The sequence below is a fragment of the Myiozetetes cayanensis genome, unplaced genomic scaffold (genome assembly GCF_022539395.1).
Source record: "Myiozetetes cayanensis isolate MyiCay16 unplaced genomic scaffold, myiCay2020 scf7, whole genome shotgun sequence".
NCBI lineage: Eukaryota > Metazoa > Chordata > Aves > Passeriformes > Tyrannidae > Myiozetetes > Myiozetetes cayanensis.
The window spans coordinates 47,513,783-47,527,641 of record NW_026087964.1 but is presented as its reverse complement, the minus strand read 5'-3'; the positions used below and the strand labels follow the sequence as shown (position 1 = coordinate 47,527,641).

The 13,859-nt window shown below is 41.2% G+C and overlaps 1 protein-coding gene across 2 annotated transcripts in view; it reads right to left on the bottom strand.

Annotated features, from left to right (window-relative positions):
• Positions 1-13,859, bottom strand: part of EMCN (endomucin) — a 54,305-nt gene that overhangs the window by 14,342 nt on the left and 26,104 nt on the right. For both annotated transcript variants that reach the window (XM_050338619.1, XM_050338618.1), the window contains exons 5-8: positions 12,703-12,825; positions 5,600-5,632; positions 2,845-2,913; positions 1,390-1,485 (exon numbers count right to left, since the gene is read on the bottom strand). In XM_050338619.1, coding sequence (XP_050194576.1) covers positions 1,390-1,485; positions 2,845-2,913; positions 5,600-5,632; positions 12,703-12,825 — 321 coding nt within the window. The remainder of the gene's footprint in view (positions 1-1,389; positions 1,486-2,844; positions 2,914-5,599; positions 5,633-12,702; positions 12,826-13,859) is intronic.

The window sequence follows — 13,859 nt, the reverse complement described above, 5'->3', positions numbered from 1 at the left end:
ACATAACAACTGAGCTAAAAGATACAGGATGAGGGGAGTGAGGGAACAGGCTGCCAGGCTGTACACCCTGGGGGTTTAACCTGTCATGACATCTGAGAGCAGAGCCTGTCATCCCCATCGATGGGGAACAGGTTTCTCCCCAAAATGAATCATATACTGGATGTATTTTATGCTTATGTGCAAGTGTGGGCAGATGGATGGGGCCAGCGGGTTACATCAGGGACGTGGAGCCAACTCTAGCTACATAGCACTAAGCACAGGGGTTTCCATCCAGAGGGGAAGCACACTGGATAAGTCTGGGCAAATCCTACAGGAAGCACCACAGTTATCTACTCTATCTTTTGAGTGAATTTGCTATTACAGTGCCTGATGGCATTTGTGCATAGGGCAGGCTGGTGAGGAAATGTTCTTCATCTCATATCTTTATCTCTTGACTCAGAATATTTAATAGTTTCCTAAGCAAGGATCATACTTTCCTCTGTTTATCTAGGTCTGTTCTTCCATGTCATTGGCTAAATTGGTTGTGACACACTGTTTGCCTTGGTTTACAGCTTCAGCACCCTGTTGTGATTTTGTATTTCCAAGGCCCGGTGATTTCACAGCTGAAGCTCTGCACAGGTCTCCTAAGTCATGCCAGCTCACAGGGACAGAAAAACCACAGCCTGGATTCTGCATTTTCACTTAATGAAGAATCACACTTGCCTGTAGCCCACTTGGGCAACTCTGAAATATTTGGCAAATGGAACTTGGTGGAACTATACCCTATTATCTAAAGTATTTAATGAATAGAAGTGAAGCAGATACTGACTTTAGCTGCTCTGTCAAAATGACTGCTTCTGAACATACTGCTTGCTCAGGGATTTTGTTCCCATGTACATTATGCTGTAACTGGAAAATTTTAGTCATGCATAATGTGTGTGCCTATCTGTGTCTCTGTGTGTATCAGGTATATCTCTAAAGAAACCACTGATATTTCTTTGCCTGTATCTAGAACAGAGATAAAATAAATATAACGATTTTATTACACAATATCTTCAGACTTGGTTTTCACTGCCTATTTCTACCTGATTGACTGATTGTCTTAGCACAGGTGTTTGCTAGTTCTTGGTAGCTGCAAAAATGTGAACAAAAAGCTTTGCAGCATTATAAATATTCTCTAAAAATCAGAGATATTTTTGTTCACTCTGTTCCTTCTACTGATTTTGAAAATGAAGTGTTAGTTTTCCACTTTAGGCAAAACACTTCAAAATATAAGAAGCTTTCCCACCAGAGTACCTCAACAGATATGGTTAAGGTAATCTAAAAGAGATCTTTTAACAATAAAAACCACATTGATTGCTCCCCTCCTCTCCTCCCCCCACCCCCATCCAGAGAAAGCAAAACAAATACCTGGAGTTTTCTTCTGGCACATTTTGTACAAAGCCACCAGTGAGAAGACAGAGAGGGTAATGACTATCAGGGTGATGACAATTGGCAAGATAATACCTGCAAAGGAGGGAGAACATATTTTTGGCTGCTGCCGCTGGCTTGCATTGCCTCTGTGTACAGGCACTTGCACACACAAAGGTGAGAGGCATCTCCATCTCCACTTCACCAAACTTTACCAATTTCTCAGGAGCAAGGTAGCCTGCTGCTCCTGTTATCTTTCCAGCAACCGTCGAGCCTCAGGCTCGGCAGCTTTGTGGAGGAAGGATTTAGGCACCTTCTCCTATCCTTACTTCTTCCCTGACACTTGTGTTGCCCTGTGGAACTGGTTTCACCCATTTTCCAGTAGGAGAGTGAAGTTCCAGTACCTGCTCCACTGGGACTACCATAATCTTGATCAAAATATTCATGATTCACCCTCACTGCTGATGGCCCCCAAACGTTTTGTGAGACAGTCGTGTGTCAGAAATAAATTTTTCATATGAGCAATTTATTTTTTGTTTTTTTTGAAAACAAGAATTGTCTGAAATTCAGCAACAGAAGCAATTATTTTGCTTTCAACACTGTACACCCAGAAAGACACCAAGGAGTTACGTAATCCAGTAACATTCCCCACAGCACTTACAACCAGGGATAGAAAACGCAAGATCTCCTTTTAAAATGAGGACATTTCTTTCCTTTTATTATTTCCCACCATCTGCCATTTCCTGACAGGTGTTTCCCAGCCAAGAAGCAAAAACAGAAGAATTATGTAATGAAGAGAAGCTTTCCCGGGGAAATATATAAGCCCAGCTTCTCCCCATTTATCTTTTTTTTCTGGCAGAGACCAGGCACATTCAAATTTAGCAGGTGCTCTCCCACCTGCTGGCCTAAGCCCTCTGCTGGGGGGAGGCTGCAATCCACAGCCTTCCACAGCATCAGCCGTCATGCTGCCTGAGGTTTAAAAATGGCATCTTCCATGTCTCCAGATGCAATTAGTATTTAATATTAATATAGGGGGGGTTGTGTGTGTGAATCTGTGGAACTAGAGAAAGAACGCAGAGAAAAGTTTACAGTGGGCAAATATCAAACGTGTTCTCCTAAGCCAGTACCTCAGGGTAGGAAATAGCAGGTCTGCAGCCACACCCTTGCCCCAGAAATGCGTAATATTAAAATAAAATATTAAGTAACATGCATCATGAAAATATCAAGTGCCTAAAGAGTCTGCAGAAGACTGCCTTGTAGACCTTCTCTACCATGACAATATGAAAAGTGTATTAATATAATACATTCATACCAATGGTTTGTAATAGGCCCTAAATCAGGTAAGGCTGGAAATAAAAATGCCAGTTACATTTGTCTGCTACTTAAATCACTCACTGAAAGCAAAACTGATCAACTGAAAACTCAAAAGCTGAACAATAAAGTAGGAATACTTACTAGAATAGTGGATATCACTCCCCGTCCCTTTGTTTTCTTCTCCAGGACTGCTTCCACGACTGCCAGAAGCTAGATGTGCAAAAGAAATATTGCCTTTCATGTATTGCCAGAAGTCCCAAACAACTCGCTCTGAAAAATTATCCTCCCAAAAGAACTTTTGTGTCCCCAGTTCTGGAGCCACTTGCTGCTTCACATCTATATTTCTTCTCAATAACTCTCTTCTCGGATAACTTGGCAAGTGGGGTGGAAAAGTTAACCTAGTGTGGCCTAGAAGAAACACACACTTCACATGGTTGCAGTCTTTACTAGGATCATCTGCTGGTCCACTTACAGGTTATGAGCTACAAGCTTTTTCACTTTTACGAGCTTATGGTACTGTTCAATATTAGAAGAGAACTCTTGACAAGGAAGAAACAAGAAAGAGTGAAAATTAAACCTGTCTCCAAAAGAAGAAAGACCAAAATATTTCACTCACTGCTAATTAAAAAATTAAAAAAAAAAAAATTGCTAATAGTAGATGAAGAAGTCTAAAGAGGTGCAATATCAGTAGATAGCAAGTTTCTTGAGAATTATTATAGACGGATGTGCATGTTCTCTCTGCCACATCTGGACAGAGCAATGACTGCTGTGAGCCTCTGGGACATTTTTTAGGTCTGGGTTTAAAGGAATGCATTTCTACCTTCAGGAGTTAATCTGAATTTGAGTCAGGTATCAACAACCCAAAATATTCATTACCCCGTTGCATAAAGTCTATGAAAAAACAATCATTGAACTTCCAGAGAGAAAATAGAATATGCAAACATTTGTGTTTCCATAGTTACTTGTATAGCACATGGGATTGTATTCCATATTGGACAGAGGCTTGAGTAGACATGCTCCCTGCCACTGAAGAAAATGACCAGCTGAACATTTCCATTGCCTGTTTAAATATCAGAAATGGCTCTCAGACAAAGGCATCTGGGGAAGGTGGTCTGTTAAGAAGTGTTCCTAGCAGAGACTATAGCTCCATACCTAAGCAGTGAGAACATTGTATCAGCCACTGAGGTTTTGTTGGAGGCTCTGATCCATTGCTCAGGTACCTACTCACAATCTGCACCTGTAGGGATGCACAGTTCCTCTCCCAAAGAACAGAAGAGGGCTCAAATTGTTGGGTGGAAGCTATGAAATTAATTGAGTCATTAAAACCAATTTCCCACAGCCATTTTAAGGTCTAGAATACAATTTTGTTTTACTTTCTTTAAAAGATATGTCCCCATTTTTACAGAAGCTTTTGTACAGGCAGTAATTGTAACTCTAGTCTGCAGAATTACAATAACAAACAAGGTTTGTTTGTCCCAGCCATGTAGGACTCTCTTTTCCTTGCTGCACTGATTTTAAATTCAAGCCCACTATTAAAAAATGTTTTTTGTGGATTCCCTTCCCCCCCATTCTCTCCCCTTCATTTGTCTGCCCATAGACAGAAACCACCATCACTTACTAATTGTTTGTGTAGTGCCTAAATAATACAGCCATAGCTGAGACATTTTGATGCTATAGTGTAGGAAACAATCACTGTCCAAGACCTTTATCTCTGTTTCTTTAAAGCAGAAGTTCTCTTTCCCATGGTGCCTGTCTGCTGAGGGGTGATAATGTAAGGATGGAAACTGAGCCACCATCAAGTGACTAAAATAATTCCTATGAATTCTTAATTCCATGTGACTGCTTTAGATTTCCCGTGGAAATCCTACTGTCCTTTTTGCTATCTTATCTGGTATACTACATGATATACAGGGCAAGCAGGCAATTATCACAGCAATGAGTTACCCTGGATACTGACTGAAAATGTCAACAGCAATAAATTACACTGAAAAACGTGAATGTTTATCCCTGCATTTGTGCAGGAGATTTGTGCATCTCCTCAGGAGAACAACTGAGGATTGAAAGCCACTGGCTATTTTCCTGGTTATCTGTCAATTGACCAAGGTGCGAGTAATGCAGGAAGGAAAAATCCATAGCTTGGCATTTTAACTACTTGCGGTCATCAATAAGTAATACAACAGCTAAAAAGAAACATTACTGAATGAAATAGATTAATGAACTAAAACCTTTATCTCATTTCTCCACGTCTTTTATTAGATTCTCACAAGCTAGCCCATCCTGTCTACTTTCCCTGATCTGGAAGGTATTTTCCAGTTATGGAATGATCTGGGATCAGAATAACAAGTAATTGGAGAAGTACATCCATCATGGTTACAGGAGGGACAAGATTTTGCTGGCAGCAGCAGCAGCAGCAAGAACTGCAGGGATCAGTACAGAAGAGACTGTTTCCTGATAAGCATGGAGAAAGGAAAATAAGACAATACAGGTTCATTAGCACAGGAAACTTGCCTTACTCTGGGACCAGCCGCTTCTAACTACAGGACGAGGAACAAGAGCCACTGACAAGAACAAGCCCCTTGGTAAACACTCTATTTATATCAGCTTCCCCTTGCATCACACAATACACCAGCTCTGATTTTTTTTTTTTGTGCTCCCACCCTGTTTTCTTTCCAGCATCTGCTAATCCAACACAATACATTGCTGAAATCACAGCAAAGTTACTCAGTGCTACAGGTTGAAGACCAATCTTCTGCTTCTCTGTACTATGCTTCAGGTTCATTCTTCCCCTAGAGCCTACTTGTTCCCTGAACATTTCCTTTCCTCAGGCTGTTCCTCTCCCAATCCACACCGGCATTTTCATCAGTGTGCATTGAGCAAACTCTTCTTTCGCTCTTACTTGTTGATTCTGTTGGAGAGCTCACGGGAAGGCCTGCAATAAAACAGAAGGAATAGGTTGTTAGTATCTGTTTTAGATGTCCCAAGTCTTCACATCATGCAAACTAGCAGACTCTATAGCAACATGCTCAATAACCCCACAACAAATGCTGCCCCAGAATGGACATTCTAACACTTTTCCTAAGCCCAGAAAATCAGAGCTGTTAGATCTGCAAACATCTCTCATAGATGGGAGCAGAATCAAAAGCCCAGCCTATGCTAGGTTGTTTTTCTGCTCAAGAGAAGAAAATCCTGAATTAATTGATACATTCCTAAAAAAAATCCTCCTGCCAAAGCCAAATAAGTGCCTGTGAGTGAATAGCTGGCATTTAACTGACAAAAGAGTGTTTTAATAAAAGAAATTCAAATGCCTAATTGAGACACGTCTTCAAGTGTCACAAAACCCTTTAAAAACAAATTTTCATTTATTATCTTGGTGCTTTTGGCTAGCAGACTGCCGAGCAGCAGGAGTAAGAGGCATTGGTAACGAGGAAGAAATTGACCTTGCAGAGCACTGGGCACAATGCTCACTGGCCCACTCCAGCCACTTCACAAGTTTTTGGTGCACAATGCTCATTTTCTGTTAGCTTTTTGTTAGCATGCTGCTGCTTTTGTGTGTCTAGACTGTAGCAAGCTTGGAAATTAAGGGTGGCTGTGAATGCCTCACATTTGTAGGCCAGCCACAAACAACCATCACTCCCATTAGTGATTTTTATTACATCGCATTAAATCTCTTCAAGTCAAAGGGAGGTGAGCACCTGACTCATCTGTGTCTTTGAGAATGTTCACCTGTGTAAACTAGCAGCAAAACTTTTATCTGCTTCTACAAGACAGACTGTGTTTTACCAGCGAGAAGCGACTGCACTCTGCCCACCTGGTGAGACATTTCACACTGGATAACTGGGGCTATCAGGGGAAAAAATATCTCAGGCACTATACATCCTCAGCAGCCACTCATTATTTATTTTGAGCTATAAATGACAGAATCATTTAGGCTGGAAAAGACCTCCAAGGTCATTGAGTCCAACCTTTGACCGACCTCCACTGTGGTCATCTAGACCACAGCACTAAGTGCCATGCCTAGTCGTTTCTCGGACACCTTCAGGGATGGTGACTGCACCACCTCCCTGGGCAGCCCATTCCAACGCTTGACAAACCTTTCTATGAAGAAATTCTTCCTGATGTCCAACCTGAACCTCCCCTGGCACAGCCTCAGGCTATGCCCTCTTGTCCTGTCTCCGGTTGCCTGGGAGAAGAGACTGATCCCCACCTGGCTGCAACCTCCTTTCAGGTAGTTGTAGAGAGCAAAAAGGTCTCTCCTGATCCTCCTTTTCTCCAGGCTTAACAACACCAGGTCCCTCAGCCCCTCCTCGTATGCCTTACTCTACAGATCCTTCACCAGCTTAGTTGCCTTTCTCTGGACACGCTCCAGCACGTCAATGTCTTTTCTGTGGCGAGAGGCACAAAACTGCACACAGAATTCAAGGAGTGGCCTCACCACTGACGAGTGCAGAGCAACAGTCACTTCCCTGGTCCTACTGGCCACACTGTTTTTGACACAAGCCAGGATGCCACTGGTCTGTTTGGCCACCTGGGCACACTGCTGGCTCATGTTTAGCCACTGTGGACCAGCACCAAATCATAGCATTTGGTCACCTTTCCCTAGGCTAGAGAACACTTTAAAGGTCCCCTTGTTGGATCTGTTCAGAGTTCACTGCTGCCAGTGCATCTGTGGGGAATAGGGTGCATCTGATCCTCTCCTGAGAGCTCCATGGAAGGACGTGACCCACCAGCATGTCCTCCATGTCCCAGCTGTGCCAGGCTGGGGGACCACAGAGGGAGGGAGCATCATGAAGGCAGCTGTGACTCTGGACAGGCATTAAGCCTCTCCCCTGAGTGCCCTGGGTTGCAGTGCTCCTTCTCCAAACCAGGGTCTCTAGGAAGTACAAATCTACTCTTACGCCCTTGCTGCGCTTTCTGTTCATGGACTGATGATTTGCACAAAGACACCTCCTACCACCAGAGCTGTGACACGCATTATTCTACTGCTGTGAACGTACTCTTTGAAAACCAGAATGCTGCTCTTGTTTTTCCTCCTCTCTACGCCCAATTAAAAACATGGATCACTTCAGCTACTGAGGTGAAAATAACTCTTTTGCTAATGATTTATGTGACAGAACTTTAACTGCATTTTAATCACAAACATTCATGAAAAGCATGTTTTGGTGGAAAAGCCAAGTACCTAAAAGTCAGCAGTAAGAGCTCTTCTTGAACTTACTAAATATTTGTAATGCTAAGTATCCTGAAGATATACAGTTACCTCACCCTGGCTTCCTAGAATGCAGAGGATACATTTTTTCCTAAGCTTTTCGTTATCTCGACAATCCATCTGCCAAAAGCAATGTCACCTTGCTCAGAGAGGATCTCTGTGCTGATTCATTAGGCAGTGTTTATACATTACCAACAAGACCAAGGAAAAGCTTTCAGGAAGTTAATAAATCATATGTCAAAGGAGGTTTGGAAAAACACCCAGTACAGAACGCAGCAGGACGCATACCTGGCATTAAGGAAATATCCTAGATATGATATGATTGCTTGTTACCAGAATACTGCCTTTCCTCCAGCCTATAAGGAGTCAGGATTCCATGGAAAAAAAATACCATGTGATCACATAGCAGTGGTCAAACAAGCAAATTGTAAGGCTTTGTGTGTGCATATTCTTAGAGGAGGGCAGAAGACCTTGTAAAGTCTTACAAGTAGGTCACTTCTCTACGAAACTTCAAACCTTTCCCAAGTCTGTGGAGCTTTCCTATGAAAGACCCCCAAGACTAGAACATCATTTCCCCTTAACTTCACTCTTAGAAACAAGGGGAAATGTCTTGGCTCAAATTAAAAAAAATAAATACATAGAAACAGCATGTCAAGCCCAAGACTGATATCCAAGTTCACCTCAAAGACTTAACTGTTTGTCAAAGGTGAATGCAGGTGACATTAGACTCTGCATTTAGGAAGGGTTGAGAGACAATATACCCACTGCCACAAGCGAAAACCACTTTGCTGTCCTGGCCAGACCTTGCCACTTCAATAAAACCAGATGGCAGAAATTACCGCAGGCAGGAAACATGACAGCAGCCCCCTGCCCTCCTTTCCTGAGCTTCTGTTATTTTTTAACAACTCCACACATCTACACACAGTACAACTACAAGCATCCTTCCTGAAGGTATCTCACCCAGTTCCACTAGATCATGAAATATTAAATAGCAAAAATCTCATGCCTTTCTGTCTCCCAGTCTCCACTATGCAAGCAAGGTGCCAGTTCACCCTCTGTTCAGAGATTGCTCAGTCCTGCCACACAAACAAAGTTGTGCTTATCGGAGTGATTAAACAAGTGCTTCCAGTTTGCATTTTTTAAATAACTGCCCAGTGCCCTTTTAGGTGAGGGCTCACATGCTGCTGTTCTACAGAAAGAGAAGGACAGGAGGAAAAGCAGCATTTCACTTGCTAACATAGTTACTGTAGTTGCTCTAGCTCCCTGTCCAGGGCTTACCCTGTCCTTTGGGACTCCAAGTTAGATGCTCTGCATAAATAATCTGGGAAGATTTCCAGATTCATCATGAAAAGTGAGGTGTGCAACACTGGCTGTGCTGGGTTCCTCGTTGTGCAGTAAGGAGGATAAGAATAAAAAATTTGGCGCATGACCATGGTTTGATTTGAAATTACCTGCCTGAGTCAGTTGAGTGCTGGTGAGAAGCTTGACAGATGGAGAAAGAGACCAATAACTAGATTCTCCCCACTCTGCTCTCTAACAACTGCTACCTAAGCAGCCTGGATACCCTGCAGTGTGCTAGTTCTGTTTTTTGGAGTGCAGCCACATGCAACAGTGTTCACTGGCAAAACAAATGAATAAATTTGGTTGATTACTCAGAGGGGATACCACAATATAAATCAAAGCAAAATTAAAAACTTGACAAAACCCTTTTTACCCTGACCATACTATGGATTTGTAATAGTGTTAACTGAGGATTTTCTATGTTTTCCATCTCCCAGGAACTTCTATTTTTGTGGCTCTCTCTTTGAGAGAGAGAGCTGAAGATATGGTGGGTAATTTTTACCTAATATCACTATCCTGAGTTCCTACACAGTTTGTGTACAGAAAGAGTCAACCCTCCTAGTCTTACTCATAAAAATTTTTCTTAGGGAGATGCCTCCTGTGAATCAAGTGAGTAGGATTTATAATTGGAGGAGTGCAATAAAGATATCAGTAGATGTAGCAGGTTGATTCATCTGACAGTTTATTATAATAGATCATTTAATTTTGCCACCCTGCTGGGTGAACTTAAGATCATACTGCTTTATGGATTTTTTTTGTTGTTTAGATCACAGAATGAAAAGCCACAATACTTGCAGTTTCTCAGGTGTATTTAGACTCTGACTGATCCATTAAATCTCCAATTTTTCATTAATTAAACAAAAGGAGAAAATTAAATATTAGCAAGCAATCCTCCGTGGAAGTGGAGAATGAGTAGGAGGTATATTATATATGACTGCCAAATTTGGAGAAGTCTATGTGTCAATGGCACACATGCAGGTTGCTCTCTTTGCTAAAAACAGTCCTTATTGCCTTCTCTAGCCTGGGTGAACACTACACAACCCCTTTTCTGTGGCTGCTGGTTTCAAGATTCTTTAGTACAGCAATACTGTTCTCTGATGTTTCTCCAAGTTCTTCCCTAGGCTCCCCCACTCATTTCAGGCGCTCTCCAGCTCTCTGTAGCACTCCTCCCACACCCTGATCTTTTGATATGGCTGATTGGAAATTTCTCTGCAAAATGAGCTTTCTTCTTTTTCTGCATCAAGAAAGGAAATTTTCACCAAAATGGCATTTCTTTTAAAAATGGAAAATGGTCTCAAAACTAAATATATTTAGTCAGCTGAATTATTTTGGCTGATCATACCAAATAGAAACATTCTGTTGTGGAAAAATTTCACATTAATTTGTCTTCCCCTGAGCTCCCTCGCAGAAGCTATGGCTCGGGTACCTTCGGCTTGCAAGCTGTGCTAACCCCTATGGGCTGCAGCCCCAGCACCTTTGCACATACCAGCCTCTGCTCTGGTGAGCAGAAGGCATCCAGCCCCTATATAAGTCCCTGAATGCAAAATTTCAAAGACCTAGGAATAAGTAATCTGATGGCAGTGAGAGAGTCAACATTTCTTCTAGTCTCAGCAGAGAACAAAACAACTGGCTTCACACTTGCATTGCTTTAAAGTCACTAGGGTGCAGCACGTGGCTTCCCTTGGCCCTGAGCAATTGCACATAGGAGAAGAAATCTGTTTAAGAGGGATGAAAACATTTCTTCTTAAAGTCTTTAATGTATACAGAGAATAAGGCAGCAAGGATGGTTCTAAGGTGTAACCATTAGGGATAAGCTACGTAACACTTCAGGGTGAGTAAGGGGATTTCTTGGATATATAAGCTGCAAGAAAGAAGCAAGGAGCTGGTGCTGTGAGGAGACAGGAAAGGTGACAGTGTGTGTAAATCCTGGTGTGGGAGGAAGTGATTTCCAAATGGCAGTTTTATGGGCACTCAGAATACTGGCTATGCCGAGCACTTAGGCTGACTCCCCTTGGATAGATAGGTACCTTCTGTCTCAGCCAGGCAATTATAGTTCTGGCATCTTGGGTAGTCCCTGAGCTCAAGAAGGTTTATTGGTTTTACAGCAAAGTGAGCTGCGTAAGATGATGACTTTAACAAACAGACCCAAGGAAGTTTGTAAAACTTTCTTGACAAATTTTACATGTAAAATGTAATTGCACAAACAATGTATTAGATAATTCAATACACATGATTCATAGCCACATATGTATTAACATTTAATTTTAACCTGGAGAATTTACCTGTGTGAGAGACAGTTGAACTAAAACAGTTATAATTTACTGTTTTGTTGCAGTATAACAACAGTGAGGTTTCTATAACATGCAAATATCTGCTAAAAGACACAAAACCTAACAGGATAGGAAAGTAACTACAAGTCACAGTATCTGCATTATGGGCAATGGGCTTATTGAAATAATTGCAAAGGATCCTCTCTAAATCAGTGGCCTTGGGTTAAAAATGAAAAATTCCCAACTTCCTTAAAATACTTATTATAATATCTTTTTGCATACTTCTGAAGATTTCAGTGTACACTGAGCATATGATATTGCTCCACTTTTATATCCAAACCTATCCTTTATGAGGAAAAATCACAGTACACATGCATGCTTATCTCCCACAAACACAATCCAGAGGCTGTAAAAGGGGTTTTGTATCCCTTGGGGGACGTTAAACATTAATAATAATAATGATATGCAAACAATGACAGTGTCCTTCTTGGATTTACATACAAGTAGCTGAGAGTAAGTACTGAATGAAGGCTCAAGAAACCTTAAGAAAACCTGAATAAGTGGTTTTTCAAAACATAGGAAAGTTAAGCCAGCTAGAAGCATAATAAATGATCACTCATATGACCTGGCATCTGCATTCACCACAGTGTTTCTTAGTGGGTGCATGTACCAAAACACACCCAAAACCACGATAAAACTAGACTGGATTTGGGAATTAATATATTATTGACTTTGCTTGTGACCATGTTTTACATTGAAAAACATCACTTAATTGGTAATATGCATTAACTTGCTCTCCAGATTTATTAACAATTGTAAAAAATTATGTTTTCTCTTTTGCCTTCTCTGTTTTGCAGAGAATTTATCCTGATGACCTCCTCTGACAGTCAGTGTTACACAATGACCACATATAGCATATATACTATCTTACTTATGTTACTATTACTAAAGATACCATCACTTGTAATTTATATCCTCCTGTAATGACACTGAGTATCTCAACTGAATGTTTTGAAGTTCACCCATCACTCAACACAACTTCATGGTTAGATGGAATGGACACAGTGTACCCTGCATGAATAAGGAGATGTGGTCCTCGTTCCAGAACAATGAACATCAAATGAAGATTCAGAATTATTTGCATCATTTGTATAGGAGAAGAGAGTGTACCTTTTCAAGAATTACCTGAGGTTCCAGAAGCAGAAGTGTTTGTTTCTGGAGAGACTGTAGAAGAAAAAGATGTTCCCTTGGTAGATGAAGCATCCGAACTCCCATTTTGTGGCAACTCTGTTGCACTTGCTTGTGTCGCTAGAAATAACACAGATGTTCAGGTAAGATACATTTGTCTTAGACCCTGGATCATCCCTCAGACAAATGCTCCTACCATCATAGAAAATACTTTAGGTCAGAAAGCACTACAGCTTCTGGTAACTGCTTGTCAAGCAATGAACCGTCCCTATGGAATCACTACTACTGGCATAGTTGAGGCATCTTTAAAGCACATCCTAGCAACAGAAACAGCCTCACATCTGTGCCAGAAGACATCTCAGAGTTCTGACTTGGAAGCCCAGAATAGCTAGACAGTCTTGCACCAAGAGCAACGTGAGCAGAAGACAGAAGCTCAACTTATTGCCCTTTTGTTCTTATCTGTTTGTTCTTAATTTGAAAATAGATAAATAAATAAATAAATAAATAAATAACTCAAGCTTCAGCCACAACTGTCACATAATGAGATACTGTATAAAGTTTTAGGGATTGTAATTAAGTACAGAGTTACTTATTTAATTCTGTGCTGTTAAGGTCTAGGAAATAATATACCCCTGAAAATTAATGTACGAAAAATTCAAGTGTGTTATTTCTGCTCTCACTCAATCAATAGAAGAACAAGACCATCTGTACCAGAAGATTTGCAGCCTAAAGTGAGTCCAAGACAGTGGTGCAGGGCACTGCCTGATCCCACAGAACTGAAGGTCGCCAAATGACTACCAGAAATAATTTAAGCTGTTCCTGCACTGCTGATAATTCCTACGTCTACGCTCCAACCTCAGCATAACAACAAGCAAGACAGTGCCTACTGAATAAAACATAGAGGTGCCCAAGAGTAACCTTATACTTCCTTTCTGATATAAATCAGAGATGCGACTGAGCTGTAAGCTGTTTTCAGTGCCCCTTCACATGAATTTCAAACACTGGAATTAAAATGACTTTTAGATGTATTTTAGTCAGAGAGTAACATCACACACACGCAATGTGTAAATCTTGAGGAATGCTTCATCACACACTTTATTCAGAAACTCTGATTATCAGTTTGGGCCATCAAAGAACCCTTTGTTTGGGGAAAA